Raw genomic sequence first — 26,022 nt, 5'->3', positions numbered from 1 at the left:
TATAATTATTATTATTATTATTATTATTATTGTTGTCGTTCTTTCTTTCACGCTTTTTACTTCTATGACAATTTAGCCTCATTTTTACCGTATTTAATCGTTGTACACTTTCATGTTTATACTTGGTTTATTTTTTTGTGCTTTTACTTTATAACAAATTGTTTAGCCTCATTTTGTCTGTATTTTAATGTTTTAATTATTTAAATGTTTACTTTTATATTACAGTATGTTCCCAATCTTTTTATTATTGAATTTGTGTTATACTGTTATTGCTATGACAATTTAGCCTCACTTTTACTGTATTTTACCATGTAATCTTTCATGTTTTCTAATAAACTGAAAAAACACATAATCTCAAATTATTAAATTTTTATTTGGTTGAAAATTCGTCATGCTGTTACGTATTGAGCTGCTTTCAGTCCTTTTTTTTTTTTTTTTTTTCAGGCCTGCCCAACACAAGATGTTTTCTTGCAAACATCTTCTTGGGTCCTGGCCTTCTTCCAAATTTTTGTATTCTTTGTATTTGCAATTATGTATTTTCTTGTGCCTCTGGAAGAACATAAATGTTTGCTTTTTTGACTTGTTGCCATTTTTGGTTTATTGCCGATTTGACCAGAAAGCTACAAGATACGAGCATATCTTATACCCCATTCAGACTAGCTTCGCATTGTGATCGGTTGTAGCAATTGTGACACCCTATCGCACCCAATCGCAAAGTAAAATCGTGTCTGATAGCTCACCAATAGTAGTCGATAAGTAATCGATTTCGCAATTGTTACCCGTTGCGATTGGGTGCTACAATCTTTATTACTCCCGATTACCATGGAATCCGATCGCAACAGATTCCACAGGCACTGATTGGCTGAGGTCAAACAAAACAGGATGACCTATATCGTTGCTAGTGATGTAAAGTATCAAAGTAAAAAGGTGCCTGAATGCTGTCGAAGTTTGTGAATGGTTGCGAACAATTTGGATTACAATTGTTTACCACCGATTACATCGCAACCGGTCACAATGCAAAGTCTAGTCTGAATAGGAGTTAAGTTTCTTCTCACTGGTAACTGATGATAAGCCTATTTATTTGTAAAAGTAAGGTTAGGCTAGTGTATACTTTAATAACAATACCAAAGCACACTTAATTCCTTATTTTCTGGATGTCAAATAAATCGTGGCCGAACTGGTTCGAAACGGATGGCATTCCATTCATTTTGGCGTTCGACGCGGCGCGGCCGAGAATGCTTGCGGCCGAAGTAAGCCTTCCCTTGTTATCGGCCTACCGCCTTCGTCCTACAAACCGTACATACAATTACTAGGCCTTTGGCTTACCTAGGCCCCTACATTCCTTTCCGTTGCCTGCTATACTTAAAAAAAAGGCACCGCCCGTACCGTACCTACACACACGGAAAACCCTCCTCCTCTGTCGCCAAAGCAAAATACAAAGCAAATTGAAATAACATTTGTGTAAACATTACTGCACAGTTTTAGGCATGAATTACTATGATTTAATAAATAAAATGACACTGAAATTAGTGTATCTTGTAGGTCTAGGCCTATACATATTAAATAGAATTAATTTCTCAAACCTGTATATGATTCTGCCGTCGACATGATGATAGCAGTAAAGCTTCTTTTGCATGTTTGAACCCAGGTTGAACTTTGATCTAATGACGCCAGTTCCTGCGTGCACATGGCCTGCCATCCCTGGGAACAAGGATTTCTTGTAGACAAATGCCGAAGGTTTACAATTTCTATGCATCAGCATTCCAAATGATCAAGGAAAATCAAACAGATCTAATGGAATTAATATCAGATAGCATACAAATTAATATAGTAAAATGTAAGCATGCTGCCATCCTATTATGCAAACTACTAAAACAACAACGTCCCCGACCAATCTAAAGAGGGCGCTGTTTGAATCTAAGGACGCTTTTTTTCAATCATAAAATGTTTACAAAAACCAGTTGATTTTCTTGGCGTCTAGACATAGATAGATCCAAAGGCTTATGTGTCTTGAGCTAGGATTTGAACTTAATTCTACATATTTTAGCATTTTAGTCCAGAAATTTAAATAACTGATGAACACAAAATACGATATTTTTGGCGGAATTTGAAGCGATTGGTAGTATATCTTTACTATCTAACTAATTAGTAAAGCCTAGCCTAGCTAGGCTAGGCTGGGGCTACCTTTCTTGCATGCTTGTTGACTGCTGTTGGGTTCTTTCTATTTGACGGGGCACACAGGAGAATGTGGTGATCGGTGAAATTGCAAGTTGCAATCACACTCGAGGAGGCTCCTAATATACCCCTTTCGGTGTTTATATTTTCCTGGGCGGAGACGCTGGCGGCACACTGCACTGGCACTGGTAGGTAGAAAATTCGCCCAGGATAGGACAAATGAATGGCCTAGGCCTACCTATACTAGGTAGGTAGGGAAAAAATGTGTCAAAACTGAATTTGAAGTCTTTACAACCTCTTCTTGAAATGGCTAGCTAGGTAGGCCTTAGTTATCACATACACAATCAATCAGTCACAAATCAATTTATTCAAGCCTACATAATATTATGATAATATTATAATAATGTTATATTATTATATAATAATAATTATTATATAATAATGTGGTCAGAAATTTGTTTAAACTAGGGCCTAGTCCTAGGCTTAGTCCGATGAGAGACTTACCAGAAATTGAAACGATATTTGAAATTTTAGTTTTTTAGTAAAGTTCAATATAATTATATACATCCTGGCTAAAGATATTAGTAAATATAAAGCTTTTCTCTTTTTGAAAAGAATTTTAAAAAGCATAATCTAATTTTCACTTAATTTAATGAACAAACAACTTTTTCTCATTTTTGTTTGTTTAAATTTATTTTTAAAAAAAAACAAATGGAGTTCAACCTGGAGTAATGTATAGATAAACACACAACTATACATATAATTTATGTAAATCAAATATAAAATAACAACTTGTATGCATGGCAAACAAACGCTCAGGCTCCAACATATTCCACCACTACCATAACATGAATCATAATTTTAAAATCGACTGAATCTATTTTTATAAAAAGATGGTTTAAAATTAAACAAAGACAATTGGAATATGCACTCAAATTTGCATTAATTAAAATTTTTATTTATTATAATGTATATAATAATTATAATAATTAATATAATAATTATGTAAATGTCTCAATGTATTTTTTTTAATTAATTTATTCTGCAATTTTAATGTAATTTTTTTTTTTAAAATGTTAGGCCTATACATAATTTTATTGTCCTGATTGTGCAGTAGTTTCGTATTTTGATTTGTAATTTTTCTTAGTTCTTTGGTTAGTTAAGACTTTTTGATGTTTGGTGTTAACCATTCGCAATTCAGCCTCTTGGCTGCCATGGTTTATGTTTTTTTTTTATTATGATTGAATAAATACCATTATATATATTTCAGTTTGCTCCTACAGTATATTGCCCTATGGGGTTATCCCAAAACTGACTGCATACCCTTCAATTTATTCTAGTGTCAATTGTAAGAGATAGCAGCTAATTGCTACTGTTGAAAATAAATGATAGAGATACTGTACAGTAGAAATATATTCCAGCTTCTGATTGTCACTGATAAAAAGTTACAATACAAAGTTATTCCTTTTATTTTGATTTTATTCCAGAGTGTGATTCCCAATATAGTGAAAATGAAGAGTCAACAAGTGTTTGAAATATTAAAGAAGGCCCAGAATCCTGATGAGGAAGTAACGGCTCTTGATTTGATAATTAACCATTTATCTTGCAATCAAGAATGTGACATCACAATTCAGGATTTAGAGCTGCAGTGGTTAGCTCACGCTGGAGAAGATATAGATGATAACCCTTTCCCAGCAATTACGCCCGAGACCTTCCTGCCAGTACAGGAGGACCTGAATCAGTTCACAAGCTACGTGTTTGAACGTCGGTTTGGATGGTCTGAGGCTAGAAATGATGAGAGGATTCCAGATTTGCCATTACATGCTTCAAGTTCCAGACAGACTGGAGCAAAGAGCATGACAGAAAGAATTGCAAAGGGAAAACTCAATGAATTTTTAGATGATTTTATTAAATGGTAAGAATAACACTTGGTCTCCAATAAGTATCCTTTAGTATTTTGGGTGAAATTTTATTATCTAATAGCAGCATGTATACTGATATTATGATTATTTAAAGATCTTATCACCAATTATCATTTTTGATGGAATGTACCTTTAGCTTGGTGGCTGAGATGTTTGCCTTTCAATCTAAGACTCTGGAATTCTATATCTACAGGATTTTTTTCTTATAATTAAAACAACTTGACTCACTAAGCCTCATTGGTTGCACCAGCTGGGGGACAGCAGGGGCTTAAGCTTCCCCCCCCCCCATCAGAAAAGTCAAGTCCCCCAACTGGCCAGAGCTCGTTGGCCAGTTGGGCCAAAAAAAAAAAAAATAGGCCTAATGAAATGAGTGTGAGTTGAGTTTGAGAGTATAGTAACAATTGTATTTTATACATTTTACATTTAAAAGTATTTTGTATTTTTCAAGTCAGAGAGTGCCTGGTCCGGCCATGCAGCGGTCCCTATTTAAAAAAAAAAGATCTCATTAAGCTGCATTTATTTAAGCTTAAGGGAGGGAGAACATTTTCCCCCTCCCAAACCCTCCTCTCAGTTTGGTCAGAAAGCCCTTGGATGGCAATGGCTTAAGCTCCCCCCCCCCATCAGAAAAGTCAAGTCCCCCAACTGGCCAGAGCTCGTTGGCCAGTTGGGCCAAAAAATAAAAAATAGGCCTAATGAAATGAGTGTGAGTTGAGTTTGAGAGTATAGTAACAATTGTATTTTATAAATTTTACATTTAAAAGTATTTTTCAAGTCAGAGAGTGCCTGGTCCGGCCATGCAGCGGTCCCTATTTAAAAAAAAAAAGATCTCATTAAGCTGCATTTATTTAAGCTTAAGGGAGGGAGAACATTTTCCCCCTCCCAAACCCTCCTCTCAGTTTGGTCAGAAAGCCCTTGGATGGCAATGCGTGCCAAAGCCCCCCCCCATCAGAAAAGTCAAGTCCCCCAACTGGCCAGAGCTCGTTGGCCAGTTGGGCCAAAAAATAAAAAATAGGCCTAATGAAATGAGTGTGAGTTTCATTGGCCATCCTTGGTGTTTACACCGAATAAATCCAATCCAATCCGAAATTTGCAAAACAATGTTGTGCCAAATTGCGAAAATATTAGTGTAGAGAATGAAATAAATGCTACCTCAGACAGAGTTGTTTCTTGATTTTGGAGTTGGTCATAAAATTATAAAATGTTATTCAGTTTTTTTCCTGCTTGAATAAGTACCAAAATTGCACTATAAAATATTTACTGTATAACCAGTTATTTGCATCTCTTCTGCAGGTATATGTCACAGCAGCTATCCTCTGAAATACTCAAAAGTTTTGTATATACAGTGTCACAATGTAAGTTTAAAGCTCTGCACACACCATTAAGTTTTATGTGACAATACCTGTGACATTCCTGATTATGACATCATCCTGTCCATAATTGAGCAGATCACAATATTTGTCACAGAAAATGTACCTAAATTTGCAATTTTTAATATTTTCCTGAATTTTTATAATATTTTCCCTACTACGCAATTTTTATAAATTTTTATATATTTGTCTTCTTTCCTTGTTTGTCTTGTTTTCTCTTTCCTTTCCTTTTCTGTCTTCTTTTGTAATCTGTTTGTGCTCTGTCCCCTCCCTTGTTGTTTATTTTAAGAATGTGATCCTAGGGAGTTTTCTTTATGTTTTCATTTAACCATTTTTGTAATCTGTTCTAATTTTTGTTTTTAATAAAAGTGATTTTATATATAGTAGTGGGAACATGGTATACAATTTTCTTAGTGTCAGATAAAAGTAGGGGAGGATGTGAAGTGATAAGCAAAAAATACAGTATAGTATACTTATTAATATTGTATGTTAAAATACAGTATAGTATACTTATTAATATTGTATGTTAAAATACAGTATAGTATACTTATTAATATTGTATGTTAAAATACAGTATAGTATACATGGGGTTAGTTTCTGGGATTCCATGGGGTTAGTTTTTGGGGTCCCATGGGGTTAATTTCTGGAGTTCAATGGGGTTAGTTTCTGGTATCTCATGGGGTTAGTTTCTAGGTCTCATGGGGTTATGGTGTTAGTTTCTAGGGTCTCATAGGGTTAGTTTCTGGGGTCTCATGGGATTAGTTTCTGGGGTCTCATGGACCATGGTATTAGTTTCTGGGGTCCCATAGGGTTAGTTTCTGGGGTCTCATGGGGTTAGTTTCTGGGGTTTCATGGGGTTAGTTTCTGGGGTCTCATGGGGTTAGTTTCTGGGGTTTCATAGGGTTAGTTTCTAAGGTCTATAGGGTTAGTTTTTAGGATCTCATGGCCCATGGAGTTAGTTTCTGGGATCCCATGGGGTTAAGTTTCTAGGATAGTTTTGACTGCTTACAGGAGGTACTCATCGGAGTCTGCCATTGCTTGCAGTAGCCTGGGGACACTGATAATGTAATATTTTTTCATTTATATCTTTGTAGCAAATAACAAACCAGTGGTACGCAACCAGACTGTCATGCATGTAATGGAATGGTTTAAGTTGCGAGCCGATACTCCACAGCTTCATGTCAACTTTGACCTCATTCGCCACTTGATCCTTCTTGGCATCAAGGACATCTGGTCTGCTATCAGAAATGTCTGCGTTTCACGAATATCAACCGTTGTCGAGCGATTCCAGATTTCCGAGTTGCAGGTGTTCTTCAGGGACTTGACTCAGGTCAGTTGTTCAGTACACTGTTGCACTAAGCCCTGCTCCTTGGATATTTTTGCTAAGGTCCTACAAAATGACAGACATTCAACATCACCGAGTGTGTGCTCATCAACACGAACTTCTGTGTTTGTGGAACATGCAACTATTCCTGGTCCTGCCTATTAAAAAGCATTCTGATTATTTGTAGGAATTAATAATAATTATTGATATTATTATTCATTCTTTCAAATTTTATTTAGAAATTTCTATATCAATATACATAATACCAAAATAGAATAAATATACCAATAGAAAAAATGTTGTGGACAGACGACAGATAGCTTGTTTACCGGTTAGCTCAGACACGAAGAGACTCTTAGGGGAGAAGAAAGTTACTGTGCGAGCTAGTCCACACCTCGAGCGCTATATAAATCCTACCCACATTACATCCAACCACCAACCAGAAAATGTGGTACAACTTAAACTTCCCTTTACAGTCGAAAAGGGAAATGCTAACACATTTTGCTTCATTCAAAGATCGTGTTATCATGAATAGCAACTTAGAAATAAAAATAAAAGAAAGTAAAATTAAAGATATTCATTAACAATATAACTGTTTTTTTAATCTTTATGTACTTTATTTTTTCTATTTATTTCAGATTTGTGAAAGTCCTGAAAGTACATGGCAAAACATAGAGGGCGCTCTAATGGCAATAAATTCTACCTTGAAACGTTTTCATTGGATGGGCAGTATACCATCCGAACAACCACTTCATAAGTCGCCCATTAGTTCAAGTACATATCTAAAGGTATATTTTGTATTTACGGTAATCATTATTGAATACTTTTCTTTTACTAATAAGGGTGTTTGTCGTCATATTTTATAATAAAATTTGTTCAATTTTTCCCCCCTCTTTTATCTTCTCAACTGCAAAAAAAGTCATTCTCATTTCTATTTTGAACTGGCATTCTCGGATGTTCTGCGAGCGATAGACGACGCGAAGCCGTCTGCTGATCTGATCATCATTAATAACGATCCGTTGCACGAACGTCATCGTGTTGCGTTCTTTATAGAATCGCGTCAGCCGGCGGCCGTCGTGCGCAGTGAGTTCCCAGCTTTAGCCCGCCATCATCCATATTCTTAAGCTCTGTTCACACTAGTTTTGACAGCTTCTTATGCTTTGCCCAATTGTTGTGCCGAGTATGATATGACATCTTCGTGCCCATCTATAGGCAAGCTACAAATATTTGTCATAGAAAACTTGATATTCTGAACAATGTAGGCTTCTCCAACCTTCCATGCTCTTGGTTCCTGGCAAGATGTTTTCATCTGCAGGAACCAAGAGCATGCAAGAGCAGTCATCTGCAGGAACCAAGAGCATGCAAGAGCAACATTTTTCTGATGCAGTCTCTTATAGCTTCACCATCTGTCCACACTGTAAGTTTTATATGACAAGTACTTGTGATTTGCCCATATATGGTATGGGTAATGTGGTGATATCCTGCCTGTATATGGGCAAATCTCAGATATTTGTCACAGATTTAGTGTGGACAAAACACTAGGTTGTTTTTCTATTCCCAAGGACGTAAAATGATATTCAATCTCAAACCTAATTGATTCACAATGCGTTGTTGCATTGTAGTCTCATTGCATAGCATTAACTACCCATCCCTGCTATCTCATCTTGATTTCTACTGTAACATTTCGCATGTCTGTCTTTTAATTCTCAAAATGTAATTTTATTCTGCTCCATTTTGTAACATCAATCATTCTTCACAATGTTTTAAATAAGTGTATTGATAAATTGTATTTTCAGTTTGGACGTTCCCAGTTAAAGCAACTACCTGATTTCATCACAGGCAAAATGCATTCCATAATTTATCCAATGCTGGCGCACCCACAGCTAAGTGTTCGAGAGCAAGCTACCAAGGCTTTTTCAACGTATTTATATAGGTGTGAATTTAAGGTAAGTCATCACAGCTTGTTAGTGCTGACTTTTTAAATGCTTTCAAATTTTTAACATGACTTTTTATCGATGAGTCCAGTGGCCGAGCGATTAAGGCAGGTGCGCCGCAACCTGCAGTCATAACATTGGTGGTAGTTCGAGCGGCACACTCACTTGCGGCTCTGGTGGTGGAGCAAGTCTTCTTGGAAGGACTATAAACCGTAGGCCCAGGGTACACAATTGGCTCATGTGCACCCAGTACATCTTTCGAGTTACCCCGGTATTCTGGTCCATACAGCCCCAGTTACCCTGCGGTTATGTATCATGAGGTTCCATGTGTCTACCTAAATATGCACATGTAGGGAGGTAGTAAAACATTTTTTAATGTGTACTGAGTGGAATTGAGCAATGAAATGTTCTTATTACTCAGTTATGAATTATGAGGTATAATGACACTATAGGCATAGTAATATATGTTATATATTTAATATAGTACTATAGGTATAGTAATACTATAGTAATATATTTTATTGCCTTGCCAATAGGAAGCCCTGCAGTCTTTCAAGGAAGCATTAGCACACTTATGTGATGGTACAGGAATCACGATAGCATTTGATGAAGAAGATAATTATGTGCTAAGCCAGGGCCTACCTCACCATGCTGTACTGTGCAAGGACTACCAATTCTTGGATGCTTACAGGGCAGAAGGCCTTCTTGGAGTCTGTATTTATCTTATCAAGGTATGTATACATAAATTGAGGCTATGATAATTGGGTTCTGCAAAGAATCACACCAAGTGTATGTGACATACATCATTAAAATTATCATCATCCATTGTTATCTCTCTTATAATTGTCATGATCATGATGATCATCATTATTATCTTTTATTATCTGTCTTATATTCTGGTCATAATCATTGTGGTGATCATTATCATCATCATTTATCATATATCTTATAATTGTTGGCATCACCATCATTATCATTATCGGCACAATCATTCTTTTTAATCACACAACCTTCATCTGCTTTTACTGTTCGTGTGTGTGTGTCCCTTTCTACCAAATGCTCCCACTTTAGGAAATCTTTTGTTCTAAATTCGCCCGTAAGTTTAACAGTAACGTAAAATGAATACAGTAATGTGTTCAGTTGAGTTTTGTGTATTATTTTATGAATATTATGCAATTATAAAATTTTGATTTATTGTTTCTTTGTTTTTAGCACATTCCACCTGGCTACCTTCTACCCAGTTGGCCATTATATTTCTCAACATTTAATTTGTACTTAATGCACCCAGCATCAACAGTCAGGCAGGCAGCCAGTGCAGTCTTTAAGTACCTAGGTAAGCTAAGTGGTCTGTAACTTGTAAAGCCTTATTGACAGATGCCAGGGATGCTTGAGAGGCAGTGTATGGAAATGCTGCTATGACTATTACTAATAGCAGGCTTAGGTCATAACATACAGACATTTTTTTGTTGAGACAGTAATGAAAATCAAAGTTAAAAATTGCACATTTAAATATGAACTTTTTTTAAATTCATAAAAAAACTAAAACAAATTATAAAGATACAAGAAGAATAATTTGTGTCAGGTTTTTTGGTAATGAAATGCAGTTGGATTTAATTGTATTAATAATAATAATAATAATAATAATAATAATTGAGAGCTCACCGGAACAGAACTCACATGAGTTTGAGTGAAAATGGCGTCTGACTATCCTATTCTACCAAAAATAAAATATATATTATATATATACATTATTCTTCAGTAGAAAGTAAAGCATTCTTAATTGTTATTTTAGTTGCCAAGGACAATAACAATCCCAGCCTTCTAAAGCTGGTCTTACAAGGTCTATGTGCTGGCTGGCCAATTGATCTTCACCAGCTTACAGATCTTGTACATCCTAGCCTACATATCACCAGCAGGACTCTTCCATTAAATGAGAAGGGAGAAAATGGCTCCGGTGATCAGAACATCAATGATGAGGGAAGTGCAGGGAACCATAGCAAAAAACCTCTTAGCAGGCAAAGCAGTTCACCATGTAAATCAAGGATGATCAACATTAGTACCGTCTGTAATATGGAATTAGGTGAGTGGAATAAGCCAACTTATGAGGGCAGTAGATTAATGTTTTTACTTAGGGATTCATACCAAAAAGACTTCAGTGCTACACATTATTACCTCAGTTATTGTTTCAAACACATGTACTCAGTTCCCTGGGTGGAATTCCTTTTTTGATCACCTCATTTTGTGTACAGACCTACCTGGTTCCTACTTGTACTCTTGGGTGTATGCAAAGTGCCTTGCCCAAGAACAAGCAAAATGGACAGCGAGGGATGGAGCCCCGACATCAATGTTGAGAAGCTGAACTACAACTGCTGCACCAATACCTAATGACTTGTCAATATTTTTCCTACATTGTTTACACCTTGCAGAACCTGGCTGTTTACCTGATTCTCTGCTATCAAGATCATGGGAATGGAGGGAAGGGCGGCTGTTTGCTTACGAACTCATCATAAAGTTTCTCATCATCAACCACATTCACTACCTATTTCCATCTTATGCTCTACCACCCTCAAAGTTTGATGGAACAGCATCTACGGATGATGCTATGACTCCCAGGTAGGTGTACATTGATACATTGTTTTAACATTTGCATAATAATGAAGTGGAGCCATATCTTGGTGGTTAAAGGTGGGCACACACTGAGACAGACAACAGTAATTGACATGATCCCAGTGGCAGATTCAGAGGGGGCCCAATCATCTCGGGCCCCCTAAATTGTTAAATTTTTTTTTTTTTAATGGAGATAAAGAAAAATTGTAAGTCTGAGAATGCAATTTCTGGCCATCTAGAGGTGCCATAATCACAAATTGTTTTACCTTAGCCCCAAACATGGTGGGGTTCAGGTGGTATGGTTCCTCCATCTGTGAAAGTACCTCCCCGGGCCTCCTCTATTTTGAATTCCTGGATCCACCACTGGATCCAATGAAGACTGTCTGGTTTGGAAAGCCACCGGCAATCTGCAGATGGAGTCTAGTGTCGCCTTGCGTTCACACACAATTAAGATAGACTTACTGACTGACTGTCAGCCGTCCGTTGATCAAACCCGGAGTGTGTGTTCTGCTTTAAAATCTCCAAGGAAAAAATTTAAATTATGTATTTTCTATAGAGAAATATTAAGCAGGATATTGTGTGTGTTTTTTTGTTTTTCTAGTCATCAATCCTCACTTGCCCAGGGCAACCAGATTAAAGTGAAAAAAAGCTATAGTCACGGTGGTGCCTCACTACAACAGATCTGGAAAGAACATGGCATTAATAAGGCAAGACATGCTGTGGTAAGTTGCTTTCCAAAACACATTTATAAACCACTTTTTAATTAATCAGCATAGTTAAGGAATTGGGTTTGAACTCCACCTTCATCGTGATAAATTGGCATTTTAGTATTGATAGTGCTGTTTATAATCTTTTGTGTAAGACAAGGCTTAAAATAGCAAATTACGATTAAAAAGAGGGATTTTTTAAAAATCTTTAATTCATCTACGTACTGTGCATAGATCGTCTATAACATGCAAAGTTACTATTGAAATGAAACTACTATGTGTTAGAATGGATGAACTCGATTTTAAATGTGGGAAAATAGAATTTTGATGAACATTTAAAAGCCCATTGAATGGTATTATTTGGAAGAGTAGCCCTACATTTGGCTACATTTTTAGTCAGCTAGATGCTGTATCAAGACCATAAGGAGCAGCAGCAAAAAGTAGGAATTTCGAGAGTGGGGGGGGGGGCGGGGGGTGGCGGTTGTCTTATATGCCCGACATACAAAAATCTTCTCACACTCAGGGATCGCCTTATAGGTAGCCCTTTATGCGCAAGAGTACACAGTTTCATTGTTTTAGTTTATTATTTTAGACCTGTAAAATATTATTGATGTTTGAAAAGGTTGATGATATAAATAATATGTTTTGACAGAGTGAGGACATTTCCCCTGAATCTGTAATACCAGTTGAGGGCGCAATTGGAATGATGTCAAAAAGTTCTCCTGAGAAGAGTACTATTGATGTAGATAGTATGGTAGGTTTAAATTATTTATGGCAATTTTTTATCTTAGGCCTATATGTAAATGCTTGCTTAACCTTTAAAGTTCAGCAACTTAGTTTTAAAAACTTCTTGCCTAAAACCCAGAAGAAAAATTATTTTGCATTTAATGTTTCACTCTTTACAGGTGTTTACAAAGACTGACAGTGATCATAAGAAGAGATCACTGACTGAAAAAAGGTAAAATATTGACAATTTACATTGTTTTTGATATAAAAAAAAAACAAGAAGTTGATAGTTTAAACAATATATTGAAATTTATTATATCAAGTAAAATATAAAGTAATGAATAAATATATAAAACTACAAAATACATCCTACCTCTAAATGTTGAAAATGTAGCTAGAAGCAGAATATGCTGGGAAACCATCATCATTATACAGTAATTCATGATGCTCGTGTAATGCCATCTGGAATTTTCCAGCATAAAATCTATGAACTAAATAAAACTACTGCCTTACAATGCTTTATTTATGTTTAAATTAAATAAAAAATAATTCAGACGTATATCTTGATTGGCTCACATTTAAAGATGTCCCATAAAAAATACTCCCCAAAAAATTATAAAAATCATTGTTGAAATCAACTTTCTCATTTTGAAGTAACATATAAAAGCCATCAACTTGAACATAGAAATTAGTGTAATTAAACAATGTTTACCCATACTTTAAAAGCAACAAATGATAGAAAAACACTTCCATTCACTGGTGTGGTTTTATTATTTTACCATTATCCAGTATAAAAATCATGGTACACATTTTTTTAATTCAAGAAATATGATGATAATGAGGTTATGTAAAAACAAATTTTGTGTATGTTTGTCTTGTGAAAAGATTGCCACTAAGAAAGTGATTAACATCACTGCTGTCATATCCTTGCCTTTTTTTTGTTTTGTCTAAACAAATTAATAAATGAAAAATATAAATATTAATTTCTTGCTTTATCCATTAAACATTTATTTTTTACTGCACCCTATAGTGAATGAACAGAGGAATGATGATACATTATTTATTTAACTTATTTCTCTCATGTTTATTTAGCTTACATTTTAATTGTGTTCATGAACTTAATGTTAATTGTTTTTTTCTATTTGTTATATGGGGCCTGACTTTCTCAAACCATACAGTGTGTTCACATCAACCATGTGCACGCTGAGCATGAGACAATTCCAAGCTTATGTGTGAAGCCTGTAATGTGTGAGCGTAGCATAATGTGATGAATAATATCCTCTCCTTTGTTATGCTCATGTTGTGATATAGAGCCAAACTGAAGCCGTTAATGTCCTTTCCATGTGTTTTTGACATGCATGCGTATAGGAAGATGTTGCAGAGGTGTGTATTTCTCTTCAACAGAAACGTGATCATTATAATAATACATATCGTCGTATTCATCATCTATCTGTGTCCGTCGTCCTAATATATTAGTGTGTATATGTTTCTGCTTAAACTACTCAATTGTCAAGTTCATGCTGTGTTCATTCAAGCTGTTTTAGAGTAAATGATAATTTTCAAAAGTAGTGTTCTATATAGAGCTGAAAATTCATACTCTTTACACCCATTACTCTTATATGACTGTTACCCAATCCACATAAGACAAAATATAATACACAGCCCATGCTGGAGAAAATTTAGCAAGCATGCCCGCTGATTTGCTTTTTAAGTGAAAGTGCATTTGTTTTGTATGAGATTAACACCTGGCGACACCTCCCATACATGGGTTGTTCACAGCTTGGGGTCGAAATACTCCTATCCTATCCTTTTAGCAAGATTGGAATTTACTTATATGAAGAAGGAATTGATTTCAGTAGGAATATTTTGGGAAGTCCCCGTAACAGTTACCATGCACCCCATAATAGATTTTGTCTCATGTGAATTAGGTATTAGTTTGTTTTAAACTCTATCAAGAGCTCATATTTCAACAGTTTATTTTTAGTACAGTGTTAAATACTCATGATGTTAACTTCCTCATCATTATATCATAGTCATGGTGAATATTTATGCAATTCATAATTAATAATTCAGCACTTTTCATCCCTAGGTAGAATACACTATTAGTTAATATATGTTGGTACTTTTATTACTAATTATTTTATCATAATTTATTAATATTATTTTTTAATTAATAATGTGTCATTAATACTATGAATTATTATTGTTTGTTATTATTATTATTATTATTTATAAATACTTATTAATTAATTATTATTATTATTATCAATTAATTAATTTGATGTACCACACCCTACTTAAGCTTTAATTTTAACTATGCTTTATAATTTAGTTTTAGTATATCATCCACTATTTAAGGTAAATGTTCTAACATCGAATTCAAAATGTTGTTTCAGTGAAATGTCAGTTTATATGGTAGTAATGGTACTAGGTGACAATAAACAGTGTGTATCTTCCTGTTTTAACACTTTTAAAGCCCTACCCTATCCCGACTATCAATTAATTTTTTAAATGGGCAAAAACATGTGACATGCCTAAATATGGTCGTGATGACATCATATCATGACCATATATAGGCACATCATGACTATATATGGGCATACAACATTTGATAGCGTGGACAGAGCTTAACCAGGGCTGTAAAAAGTTGGTAGTCCTGGGTCCGGGACTGGAGTATTTTAGGACTGGGCTAGCAGAAAATACATTAAAACTAGATCACTAGTCAATAGCTGATATATAAGCGCTAGCAGTTATTTTAGCAAAACTAGACCTTGGTCCAGCAAAACAAACTAACTTTTTACAGTCCTGCTTAACTCCACTTTCTTGATTGTCAATCAAACTTTACCTTGAACATCCCACGAGCACAATCAGTGGCGGATCAAGAAATTTAAAATAGAGGACGCATGAGAAGGGAATTTTAGAGATGAAGAGTCCAGAGTACCTCAGCCCCGCTTCCAGAAGATGTGTTAGTTTACACATGAGTAATCAGCTCCACAAATAATTGTTTGCAAAGCTGTTGAAAGCTCACTGAAAGCATTTTCAACATCATCACAAACAGCCACTGTGCAGTTTATTTTAGTGAAGTTTTTGAGCTCTCTTGTTCTACTTAGTCAATGACTGAAGAAAAATGTGCACTCCATGAGGATTGGACTACTTGTGGATAAAAATGTTAAAAATCCTCAGCAAATTTAACTGTACACCTGAGTAAGCAGCCTTGCAAATGATTATGCTTAGCTGTTTGTGAAACCTTTTTCTCTTACCAATGGGGTTTGTTTTATTTTTAGAGCTCAGACGTTAGCTGATGGTAGGTCATTCAAACCAACAGACATCCAGAAATTCTCAAGTCCCACTCGTCAATGCAATGCACCAGCCTCTCTGCTCTCACAAACTCTAGCTCTTGATAAAGATATTGCCGCCACAGTAAGTACTCACAGAAGACTGCCTCCCTCTTTTATACATCCTATTATGCTACTGTATTGATACAACATATATTATTTTGCTTTGCGAAAACTAATGCAGATTTTATGAGTGAGATATTGTTGATCTATGGACCAAACCTGCATTGACCATTTCGGCAGGTAATGCCTGCCATATTTATAACTGCGAATTGCAATGCTTGCTAGATGTTCTCTTCAGCAGTCAAACGGTCAGTATGCCAGTTTTCTTTTTTGAAACTTACCTAGAAAGTAATGGGAACACCTGACCAAGGTGGCACTTCTGATAATACTGTTATCTTAATATCTTGATAGTCTGATGAGTCAAAGCCATCATTTGAAGCATGGTCTGTGAAGGACCCGATCAGTAACCTGACGGATTTGGTAGCCAATGTCGATATTCCCGATGATGTCATTTTGCTCAAGTCCTGCTTTACAATGGTGTAAGTTTAAATTTTCTACACAATTTCCCAATTATCTGAAAGACTATATTATAAAATTTGCTTCTTAGGTAAGAAGTTTTTATGTGTGACATTATAACATTTTTCTGCTTTTCTTCAACTATCTATTTCTGGAATGTTTTTTTGAAAATTCACCCCCTCAATTGATGGAACAGTCCAGTTCCTGTCATTCTGCAACATAGACATCCTCATTCTCTTTTATTGCTGATAGTTGAAGAACCTAAGAGGAGCTAAACAGCTTTCAAGTGAAAAAGTCTTTTGAAAAAAAATGATATTTCTTTTCAGAAACAGTGACCCAACAAGTACTCAGCCAGATTGGTTGAAACATGTTCACCTGGAGGAGTTTTCATCCATCTTAAAGCAGATCTTGCTACAGACGATTCATTGCTTAGCCAACACTCGCTGGGAGTTACGACGCATGGGAGAACAGGTTAGTAATATGATCAATTACATATTTATATTTAAATTGATGAGATGAAGTCTTGTTAACTGCATGAATCAGAACAGGATCCAAAACTTTTATTGGATACTCAGTCATATGTCCGCTGGAAATAGTGCGGTAGTTGTTGTACCAATTTTGCAACTCTTGCTTGTTTCAAACCTGTTTGGTCATTTAATCATGTTTCATCATGTGTTTGTTAGCTACTTCATAAGGCAAAGTTTGAACAAACATTATTGAGGAAAACGATTAAAACAAATCAGATAATGTATTGATGCTTTGAAACCAAGGCTTGGTTAGTTGAAATGTTTTGTTTGTGAAGACTTTTTGACAGGATTTAACTCAGGACTGCAAAACTGCAAAACCTGGAAGGTGAAATCTGCAGTGCTTTCAGAGTTGTTGAAGCCTATGCAAGCCATTACACATATTTGTTCTACACTGGGGATTAAGAAATCATAACAGAAACTATATAGAGAATTATATTTTATTCATTGATTTACTTATTGTAATTAAGTCAGCAACATACAACTTATGGATAATAAAGTAATAAGTTTCTGTGTACATGTGAACTTTTGTTTGGAATGATTTCTTGGATAAAATCTTTTTTTTTTTAAATGACCCCACTCACAAAACAATGGAACAGTCCTGCCGCTTAGACATCCTCATTCTCTTTCATGGCTGATATTTGAAGAACCTAAGAGGAGCTAAACTGCATATGAACTTTTTGTTTGCAGACGTTACCTTTGATTACTGAGTGCATTCGATGGTATGATATGAACATTCTAAGGCATCTGTGGGACTCATGGTTCACACCTCAGGCTACCTTGATAGGCTATGGTATGGGCCTAGCTCTCAAGTACTCCATCCACCATGCTGTTAGGCTTATTTTCTTTCTTGAGCAACCCCCAGCCTCTTGGAAGGTAATCCTAAATTGTATTTGATGATTGATTGATTGATTGATTGATTGATTAATTTGTTGATTGATTGATTTATTTATTTAGTTTATTCAGTGTACAATAAATTTCAAATGATAACACAAGTCTAGAAGAGTCTGTATCTATTTCTATTAACTTGCTAAACAGTAAACTTTTAGAAAATAATACTGTGTTTTAGTATAGGCCTACTATATACTGGTTTCAATCTCACAATTACAATTTTCTTTGTGGTAATTAAGAAGGAATTTGCATTAAGCTTGCCAATCAGAATGTCCATGAAAAAATTCTTCTAAGCTAATAAGATATTTGTTGTGTTGTATATGATAGAACCCCGAGATGTGTCGTTACATTGCATCATCCATCGTTGATGTCACCCAACAGGGTTTGTCCACGTGGAGTGATAGTGCGCTACAGCTACTATCTCGACCAGTCACAGACAAGCTTTCCGTGATTGCCATGGAGATTCTCATTCTTAAGCAAAGCTATTTCCCACATATTCCTGCAAAGGTGAGAATTAATTGTCCTAAAATAGGTGTTACTTATATAAAACAGTAAAAATAAGTATGAACACACATTGGTTTTAGATCCTATCCATTCCACTTTACACATCAATTCAATCCAATAACAATATTCCTATTGCATAAGAAATGTGAATGGTCACACTGGAAGCAACATGCTTTTAGCAATGCCATGAGAAATCAAAACATCAATTAAGACATTAAAAATAATAGAAAGTATACAATAATTAGAAAACATATATAGAATTTGTTTAATTAAGTAGTTAAATAAAACGAACAAAAAATTTAACTATAAAAAATTTGAAAAAAAAATGAAATATTTAAAAAAATTAATAAAATAAATAAAATAAAAAATATTAAATAAATAGGCCTATAGGTAATTTATCCAGATTTTAATTACCAGCAGCAACATATAAAATTCTCCTGAAAGCTTAGTAGACAGCTAATCAATAATTGGCTTTGAGACAGTGCACACCTGCATTACATAAAGTTTTGTCCAGACTATCAAATTTTCTTTGACGAAAAACTGTTTTATGCCCATATATAGTCATGATGTGCCTATATATGGTTATGATGTGCCTATATATGGTCATGATGTGATGTCATGACCATATTAAAGTATGTCACATATTTATTTCAAGTAAAATGTGCTAGTCTGCACAGGGCTGCTGATATTTATTTGATTAATATTAAAACAGTTATTTTTCATATCAAACCTTGAATTTATTGAATTGTCAATATAATAAAATACAAAAAAAAGCTTAAAATGTTATGTCCATCTCAAGCAAACTTCTCTTGAGTTGACCAACTGGTCATGAAAGTACCCTGTTATCGATGTGTGTCAGTATTATTATTGAATCACATGCAAACTAGTGCAGATATACTTGTAAACGGTTTTATCATACTTTTGATTTAGAAGCAGGAGGAAGAGACCAGCATAGTCCAGAGGCTCCAACACATCTTTGTTTGGGCACACCCAGGACACCAAATATCCACAGTCTTAAAAGACGACAGTGTTAAGACATCATTCCAGACAGTTACTGAGGGATTTCTTTGGTAGGTGGTATTGTTTTTTTATTATTTTCAATTCAGTTTGTATTCATTTTATTGTTTATTTTATTTTAATATATCTTTATTCATAATACAGGAATTTATGCCACACCTAACAATACATCTACCTGATGACAGTATTCCTTCTTGGCAACTCCTTTTTACTTTGTTATTGTATACTTGTAATGTCATGTTTTTGCCTGAATAAATAATAATAATAGCTAATAATAATTTTACTACATGTTTATAATATATATATTTGTTCTCTATTTGCAGTTGTTGTATCAAAGATTCCTCACTAGAATCCTACCCACGACAGGTTGAAAAATATCTGTTAACTGAAATATATAGCCTACTGCCCTTATACATGAGGACTTGTAGCTTGTCCTTGGCCAGCCAGATACTACCATTGTTCCTAGGCTTAGCAGGCAACTACAGCGAGGATATGAGCATGTGTAAAGGTCTTTTAGACAGGTGAGCTTAAGCGCTGTTCACACTATGATGTTTATGTGACAAATAGCTGTGATAATACCCATGTATGTGTGTGATATGAAGTCATCATGCCTGTATAGGTCAAATTGCAAAAAATTGTTATAGTGTTGACAGAGCCATAAATTATTCTATGACAAAGCTAAAGTCGGACACTCAGTGTGCCCAACGATCATTGGCTGACAAGATTCAGTAGAGAATGCAACGCGACAACGTGCGTGCAACTGATCGTTTTTAATTATGATCTCACTCACTGTTTAAGAGAGTGAACATTTCATCATCCTTTGTATGGGACATTAACCCAAGCCATCATGTGTTCACACTACCACTGCATAAAAATGACACCTATGTCATGTAATTAAAGATTTTTTTTTTTCTTATCAGCTGTCTATCAGTTGCGATAATCATGGAAGACTGGCTTCACAGGCAGTGTTTGACCAAGGCACCATTAGAGTTAGTCTCCTGGTACCAGATGGCTCTGACTGAAATCACCAACATTGTCAAGTTAAAGGTTAGTAAAGTTTTACAGTTAGTGACAGGTCCAAGTCTAGCAGTTGCTTCACAAATAGGAATTTGTAAACATTGTCAGAGTATGTGCTACAAATTACTAATATTATTCATTCCTGTAACAAATAATTGTATTAATACCTCTTTTTCCTTCACAGACTTTGGAATTGTCATTATTGAGGCAGGTTTTGGAATTGTACATCAAGATTAGCAGTTTTGTAGGCAGTAAAGACAATATAAATCAACTTTTCACAGCTATCACAGCTAGACTAGATTTGGTAAGTTGTCAGGATGTTATGTACACAGAGCTTTGTAAGCCCACTTGTGTTTCCTTTAATTTTTAACATCAACAAATACACTTAAAAGATATTTTACCAGTGGGAACACATGAACAATAACACACAGAAGTTTGACAACTGATTTTGAGTTCTTCTGGTGGTAAGTTGAGAAGTATGCTGGTAACCAATCCTTACTCTCTCCTGAAAAGAGTTTCTTCTAGCATGCACAGGGCAATATTATTGCACACAGGACCAATGGCTTGAACATTTCATCCCAAAAACTGTGCTATACCTTGCATAGAAGCCCTCCAGTTAGAATGAAAGAAAAATGACTGATCAAAGATAATAAATAGCAGAAGATAGAGCAGCTTACGATATATTGGAACATCCGGTTGAAATGCATTGCAGGAGAACAGAGAGCAATTTTACCCTGTCCGCCCGGTGGCGCTATATATCAATAATAAAGGCGCCACTCAGGTTCATTTGTTTCCTGTAGTTCCTCCACTTAAGCTACATTTACACTAGACACGATTACGACACGACAACGACATATCATCGCGTAGTTGGTATTCTTCAACACTGCGCGCATCTGTATTGTGTCGTTGTGGTGTCGTAATCGTGTCTAGGGTATATGGAGCTTAAGTCAAATGGTCAAATTTTTCCAAGCAGGAACCAAAGTATTTAAAGAGACTCCTCAGTGTAGCCTACCACCAGTTTAGTTGACTGAGCCAAACTTTCAGGGAAACAGCAAGACATTTTTTGTTTCAACAATTTTTTCTGTAGGAATATTATAAAATATGTTATATTTATTTATTAAAAAGGTTTTTTTTTTATAAATAATTTGTAGTTAATAACCTTAGGAGGGACATGGTCTGGTGAGGATTTGTCGACATTTGATGACTTTGCATTCATGTCTAATGATATACCTGTGAGTCCAGTAGCAGAGGACCGCAGCTCGGATGAAGATGAGGATGACTCAGGTAAATTGATATCATTTATTAGTTTATCAAATTAAAATTTTGATGTGATAAATCTTTTTGAGCATCTTGCAATTTCGATTTTCCCAATGTTTTTGGTGTTTTTCTTGTTTTTCTCTTGTTGACGTGTTTTGAATGTATTTTTATTAATTTTAGAGTATTGTTACTTGTTTTATCCAATCATTTTATAATTGGTTGCAATAAAGTTGAATTAAAACTGCTTTCAGAAACTAAATCACTTTCTTATCAGTCATAGCCACAAAAGAGATCTTTTCAAAAAAAATTAAGTACATAACAAAGTCAATCTCTTACAATCAGGCTCTGGAGGAGAAGAATGTTTTGATATGTTGTACAAACAATTTTTCTAAGACACAAAAATCAGTTGTACAATAATTATGTCAAACATTTTTCTTTTCCTTCGGAGCCTGGCTTTAATGAACAAAAAACATACTGTAAATTCAACTAGCATTTCTTATCATTTACTAGCTCTTGTAATAGGTGGGGAGAGGAGATCTACTATAGTTTTTCTTAATGACAAAATGCCTTTTGATATTTACACCTATCTGTATGTTGTTATTCCTCTCAGTGGGTGACTTAGTTCCTGAGTCATTGGCCCTAAATTCAAACACCAGTGGAACCCACACACCCCATCTGTCCACCAGTGACCACGAGATGAGAGCATTGACACCTACAGCTGGGGATGAAGATGATTCAGGCTCTGAATGGGACAGTTGGGAGGAGGAGGAAGAGGTGATTATAAGCCTTGGTTAAGTTTCCAAATCTATTTTATTAGATATTAGCCACTTTTGCTGCCTTCGTGTTCAGATGCGGCATCACTAACTGATAGTAGCTTGGAGCCACTTAAACAGAACAACAATGATGTATCTAGAAGTTTTGAAACTACTTGAGCAAAATATTTTTAGCTTCCAACATTTTCAGTGGGAAAGGGGGAAAACTGGGGGTGTTTGTGCCCCCTGCTCACCCCTACATACGCCATTGCATAACATTTTTCAGTAGATTTGGCAAAGTGTATGATAATAATACAGAAATATGCCAATTATGCAATCTGCTTGGCTAACAAATAGGTTTTTATTGGTGATAATGACTGTCATGTTTGTTAGGAAGTTGTGGTGCAAATTGCATATTTTATTTATTGATGATTCATTTATGAAATTATTGATTACCTATTACTTTAGTTATTGTTGATATGACATGTTATATCTTATTTATCAACTCTATTGACACAGAAAATTACAAAAAACTTATTCCTAAATATTTTGAACATTTTCAGGATCAGTCTGTCCTGTGGTCTGTCTTCGCAGAATTCTTGCAGAAATTGAAATCAAATTTTACTGATCCAATGTGTAAGTACCTTTCTAATGGAATATATCTGAAATAGATTCCAAAGTTATGTTTTTCATTTGGTTCTTTTGAAAGCAGATGCACCTCATAACATATGAGCCGTCACTAGCTAAAGCCTGGGTCCCAGATCTTAAGGGGTCCCCAGGATATTCATCAGCATTTTTCCTTTTGCTCCAAATCAGCCAAGCAGGGCTTTTTAAGGAGCAGAACATGTAGAAAAAAAAATCAAAATATGTCATTAAAACTTCAAAATCACTTAAGAGTGTGAGTTTTCCTGATGCCCCACTGTGCACTATACCCGGACACAGCTCTGAGTGTAGTAGGAATGTCAGTTTGTAGTTTTAGAAGTATTTTATTGAATAAAAGGCCTTAAATCAACATGTGGTACTATATTTTGATTACTATCTAACAACTAAGTTTTTGTTTCATAAGAATGCTAGCAAGCTTTAGAGTCTCTTGTATAATGTTCTTTTCTCTTATAATAATAGTAATGTTAGACTTACATAGTGCTTTATGCCAGCATAGCCTCTAAGCACTTCACATTATGTTTGTATATTTCAGCAACTGGAGAACAAAGTGTTTTTCATGATAACCTTTTGATGGCCACTGAAAAGGAAAGGCAATTAATAAACAGCCTTATGGACCAATGGATGAGAAATTGAGTACTGATTGAAAACAGAAGAGTGTACCATAATGCTTGCTACAGCTGTTAAAGAATCCGTCCTTTACAATACAATACACTACAATAATTTATTTCAACGTGATTAACTTTTTGACCAAACTTTGAAAGACTGTAGTTATAGAGAGTGTGAAGTTGTGGTGTAAGTCTCCCTCAACATTTCTAACATTCTTATATTTTTAGCAAATATATTTATATGAATTGTAAGTTGATATCTATGTGTGCTATTTGTACTCACTACTACAAATCCTTTGTTTTTATGTTAATCTCTGTCCAGACTCAAAATTTTCTTTGTCAAAGCTGTTGTATGCCCATATATAGTCATGATGACCTATATATGGTCATGATGTGATGTCATCATGACCATATTTATGCATGTTGCATGATTTTGTCAAATAGAATTTGATAAGGCTGGATAAGGCTTTTAGAAAAAGTGTGTATAATGACTGTTAGGCTAAGGGAAAACATGAGAAATTCACTTCAGTACTTGAAACGACGACTTTGTAAATGAAATATTAATTTATTATTTAAATTGAAAATTCCCTTGCTTGTTAACAAGTGCATAAATATTCTTGCATGTGTATAGATCTATAAAAGGTAATATACTTAAGGATTGTTGTAGTAAAATGTGAATAGAAATCCACAAAAACTGATATTAAAAAAAATTATTTTTATGTGTTTCATTGGGAATCAATAACATATTACAGGTCTCATTCTTATTAAAGACCACCCCCAAATAAGGATGACTTTTTTGTGATCCCCAGTGGCGGATCCACAACTTTTCAAACTGGGGCGCACAACATCTCGGAATAGATAAGTGAGTAGCTTTTATTTCAATACATTGGTAACAATGGTATGCATAAAAATTTTTAATTTAGTGGAAAATCGTGCCCTTACTGGATCCACGCCAAATCCCATATGTTTATATTTGTTATATTTACAGATCAAAGCTACTAAAAACTTTGATAACCCTGATCCCAGAAGTGGTCTTTATTTGATGGGAGATTTGTATCTCCTAAATGATCAATTCAGTTATTAATTTATGTTATGTTGTTTAAATTTCATCACAAGTTATATCCAAAATATTGTTAACAAGTACAGATAAATCTATATTCAAAATTGAACTTTGCTGATTTCATGGTGAAAAGCAATGGTTGTTTCTAAATTACATGTATTGTGAAATACTATTAATTATCTCCATAGTATTGCGACTTAAAGTTTTGTGAACAGTGTTAAGAATGTGACTTACCTCGTAGGTTAGGAATTTCTTGTGATTAATTTCACTCAAATGGCCAGTCATACTGTAACTTTGTGATGGATTGGCCTGTCCAACAGGTGGGGGTGGGTAAGGAGAAAATTCAGGTTGGTGCTGGTGGACTTAAAATAAGTATAACACAGACTTAATCAAAGAAAAATGTTTAAAATAAAATTTAGAAGGTTTCTGTCTAAGCATGAACTTTGAAATTTGTAGATGATTTGTACATGAACATACACACACAGTGGCATATCTAGGGGCACACATGCCCCTTCCCCTGCCAAAAAAAACTCTTTCCCCCCCCCCCCCCACAAAAAAAAAAAAAAGTAGTTAAAAATCACCTCAAATCACCTTATTTTGTGAGCTTACCTAATCACTGAGCTCCCCTTTTAAGTTTATTATGAAATTTAAGAAGTGGAGTTGCTTATGGGTGAGAAAATATTTTTGTAAGCAAGACAGGAATTGAACCCAATACCCTGGGATTGGAAGGCAACTCTACTCCAAATAAAATAACTTCTCCTGGTTGGTTGGTTGGTTGGTAGGACAGGTTTGTAGAATTCTTAGCAGGAACCATGTTATACAGACATGGTAGTTGTTTAAGGTTCACAATTTACAAAATACAGATTCACAAACAGATATAATTAGATTAGCATTTACTTAGACTTCACTAATTAATGTTTAGGATGGTTATTAGGCAAGGCAATGGGCATTCATAAAAGCTTACATGCTATACTTGTATTGCTTACATGACATGACCATGACGTGCGCTTTATATATTAAGACATGATTCAGGGCTATATACACTCAATTTTAAAACGCTTTTATTTTAAATTCTGTCTGCCAGACATTACTGCAACCATATAATATGGTTACAGG

At 35.0% G+C, this 26,022-nt stretch overlaps 2 protein-coding genes across 7 annotated transcripts in view; one reads left to right on the top strand and one right to left on the bottom strand.

Moving 5' to 3' along the window:
• Positions 1-1,829, bottom strand: part of LOC117117223 (ubiquitin-conjugating enzyme E2 variant 1-like) — a 12,657-nt gene extending 10,828 nt beyond the window's left edge. The window contains exon 1 of the mRNA XM_033261464.1: positions 1,584-1,829. Within this exon, the coding sequence (XP_033117355.1) occupies positions 1,584-1,689 (106 nt within the window). The 5' untranslated portion in view covers positions 1,690-1,829. The remainder of the gene's footprint in view (positions 1-1,583) is intronic.
• Positions 1,830-1,958: 129 nt separating this feature from the next.
• Positions 1,959-25,461, top strand: LOC117117218. Of its 6 annotated transcripts, none has more exons than XM_033261456.1 (27): positions 1,959-2,119; positions 3,663-4,090; positions 5,388-5,449; positions 6,559-6,794; positions 7,427-7,576; positions 8,585-8,734; positions 9,259-9,453; positions 9,935-10,055; positions 10,515-10,802; positions 11,149-11,335; positions 11,931-12,051; positions 12,689-12,790; positions 12,942-12,994; positions 14,074-14,145; positions 16,047-16,182; positions 16,512-16,639; positions 16,943-17,087; positions 17,831-18,016; positions 18,359-18,538; positions 19,466-19,605; positions 19,876-20,073; positions 20,473-20,599; positions 20,754-20,873; positions 21,721-21,853; positions 22,437-22,600; positions 23,142-23,214; positions 23,774-25,461. In XM_033261456.1, exons 2-27 carry the CDS (start codon positions 3,687-3,689, stop codon positions 23,872-23,874), a joined length of 3,972 nt encoding a protein of 1,323 aa, XP_033117347.1. In that variant the 5' UTR covers positions 1,959-2,119; positions 3,663-3,686; the 3' UTR covers positions 23,875-25,461. The 6 variants fall into 6 exon arrangements, with proteins under 6 accessions (XP_033117347.1, XP_033117350.1, XP_033117349.1 ...); XM_033261459.1 differs by having other exon boundaries at positions 1,959-2,363; positions 14,131-14,145; XM_033261458.1 differs by having other exon boundaries at positions 1,959-2,363; positions 16,949-17,087.
• Positions 25,462-26,022: the final 561 nt, after the last annotated feature.

The sequence above is a fragment of the Anneissia japonica genome, unplaced genomic scaffold, assembly GCF_011630105.1.
Source record: "Anneissia japonica isolate Jap-2015-1 unplaced genomic scaffold, ASM1163010v1 scaffold287835_len3118868_cov185, whole genome shotgun sequence".
Classification (NCBI taxonomy): domain Eukaryota; kingdom Metazoa; phylum Echinodermata; class Crinoidea; order Comatulida; family Comatulidae; genus Anneissia; species Anneissia japonica.
The sequence above is the reverse complement of the archived record's forward strand: the minus strand, read 5'-3'. Positions and strand labels throughout refer to the sequence as shown.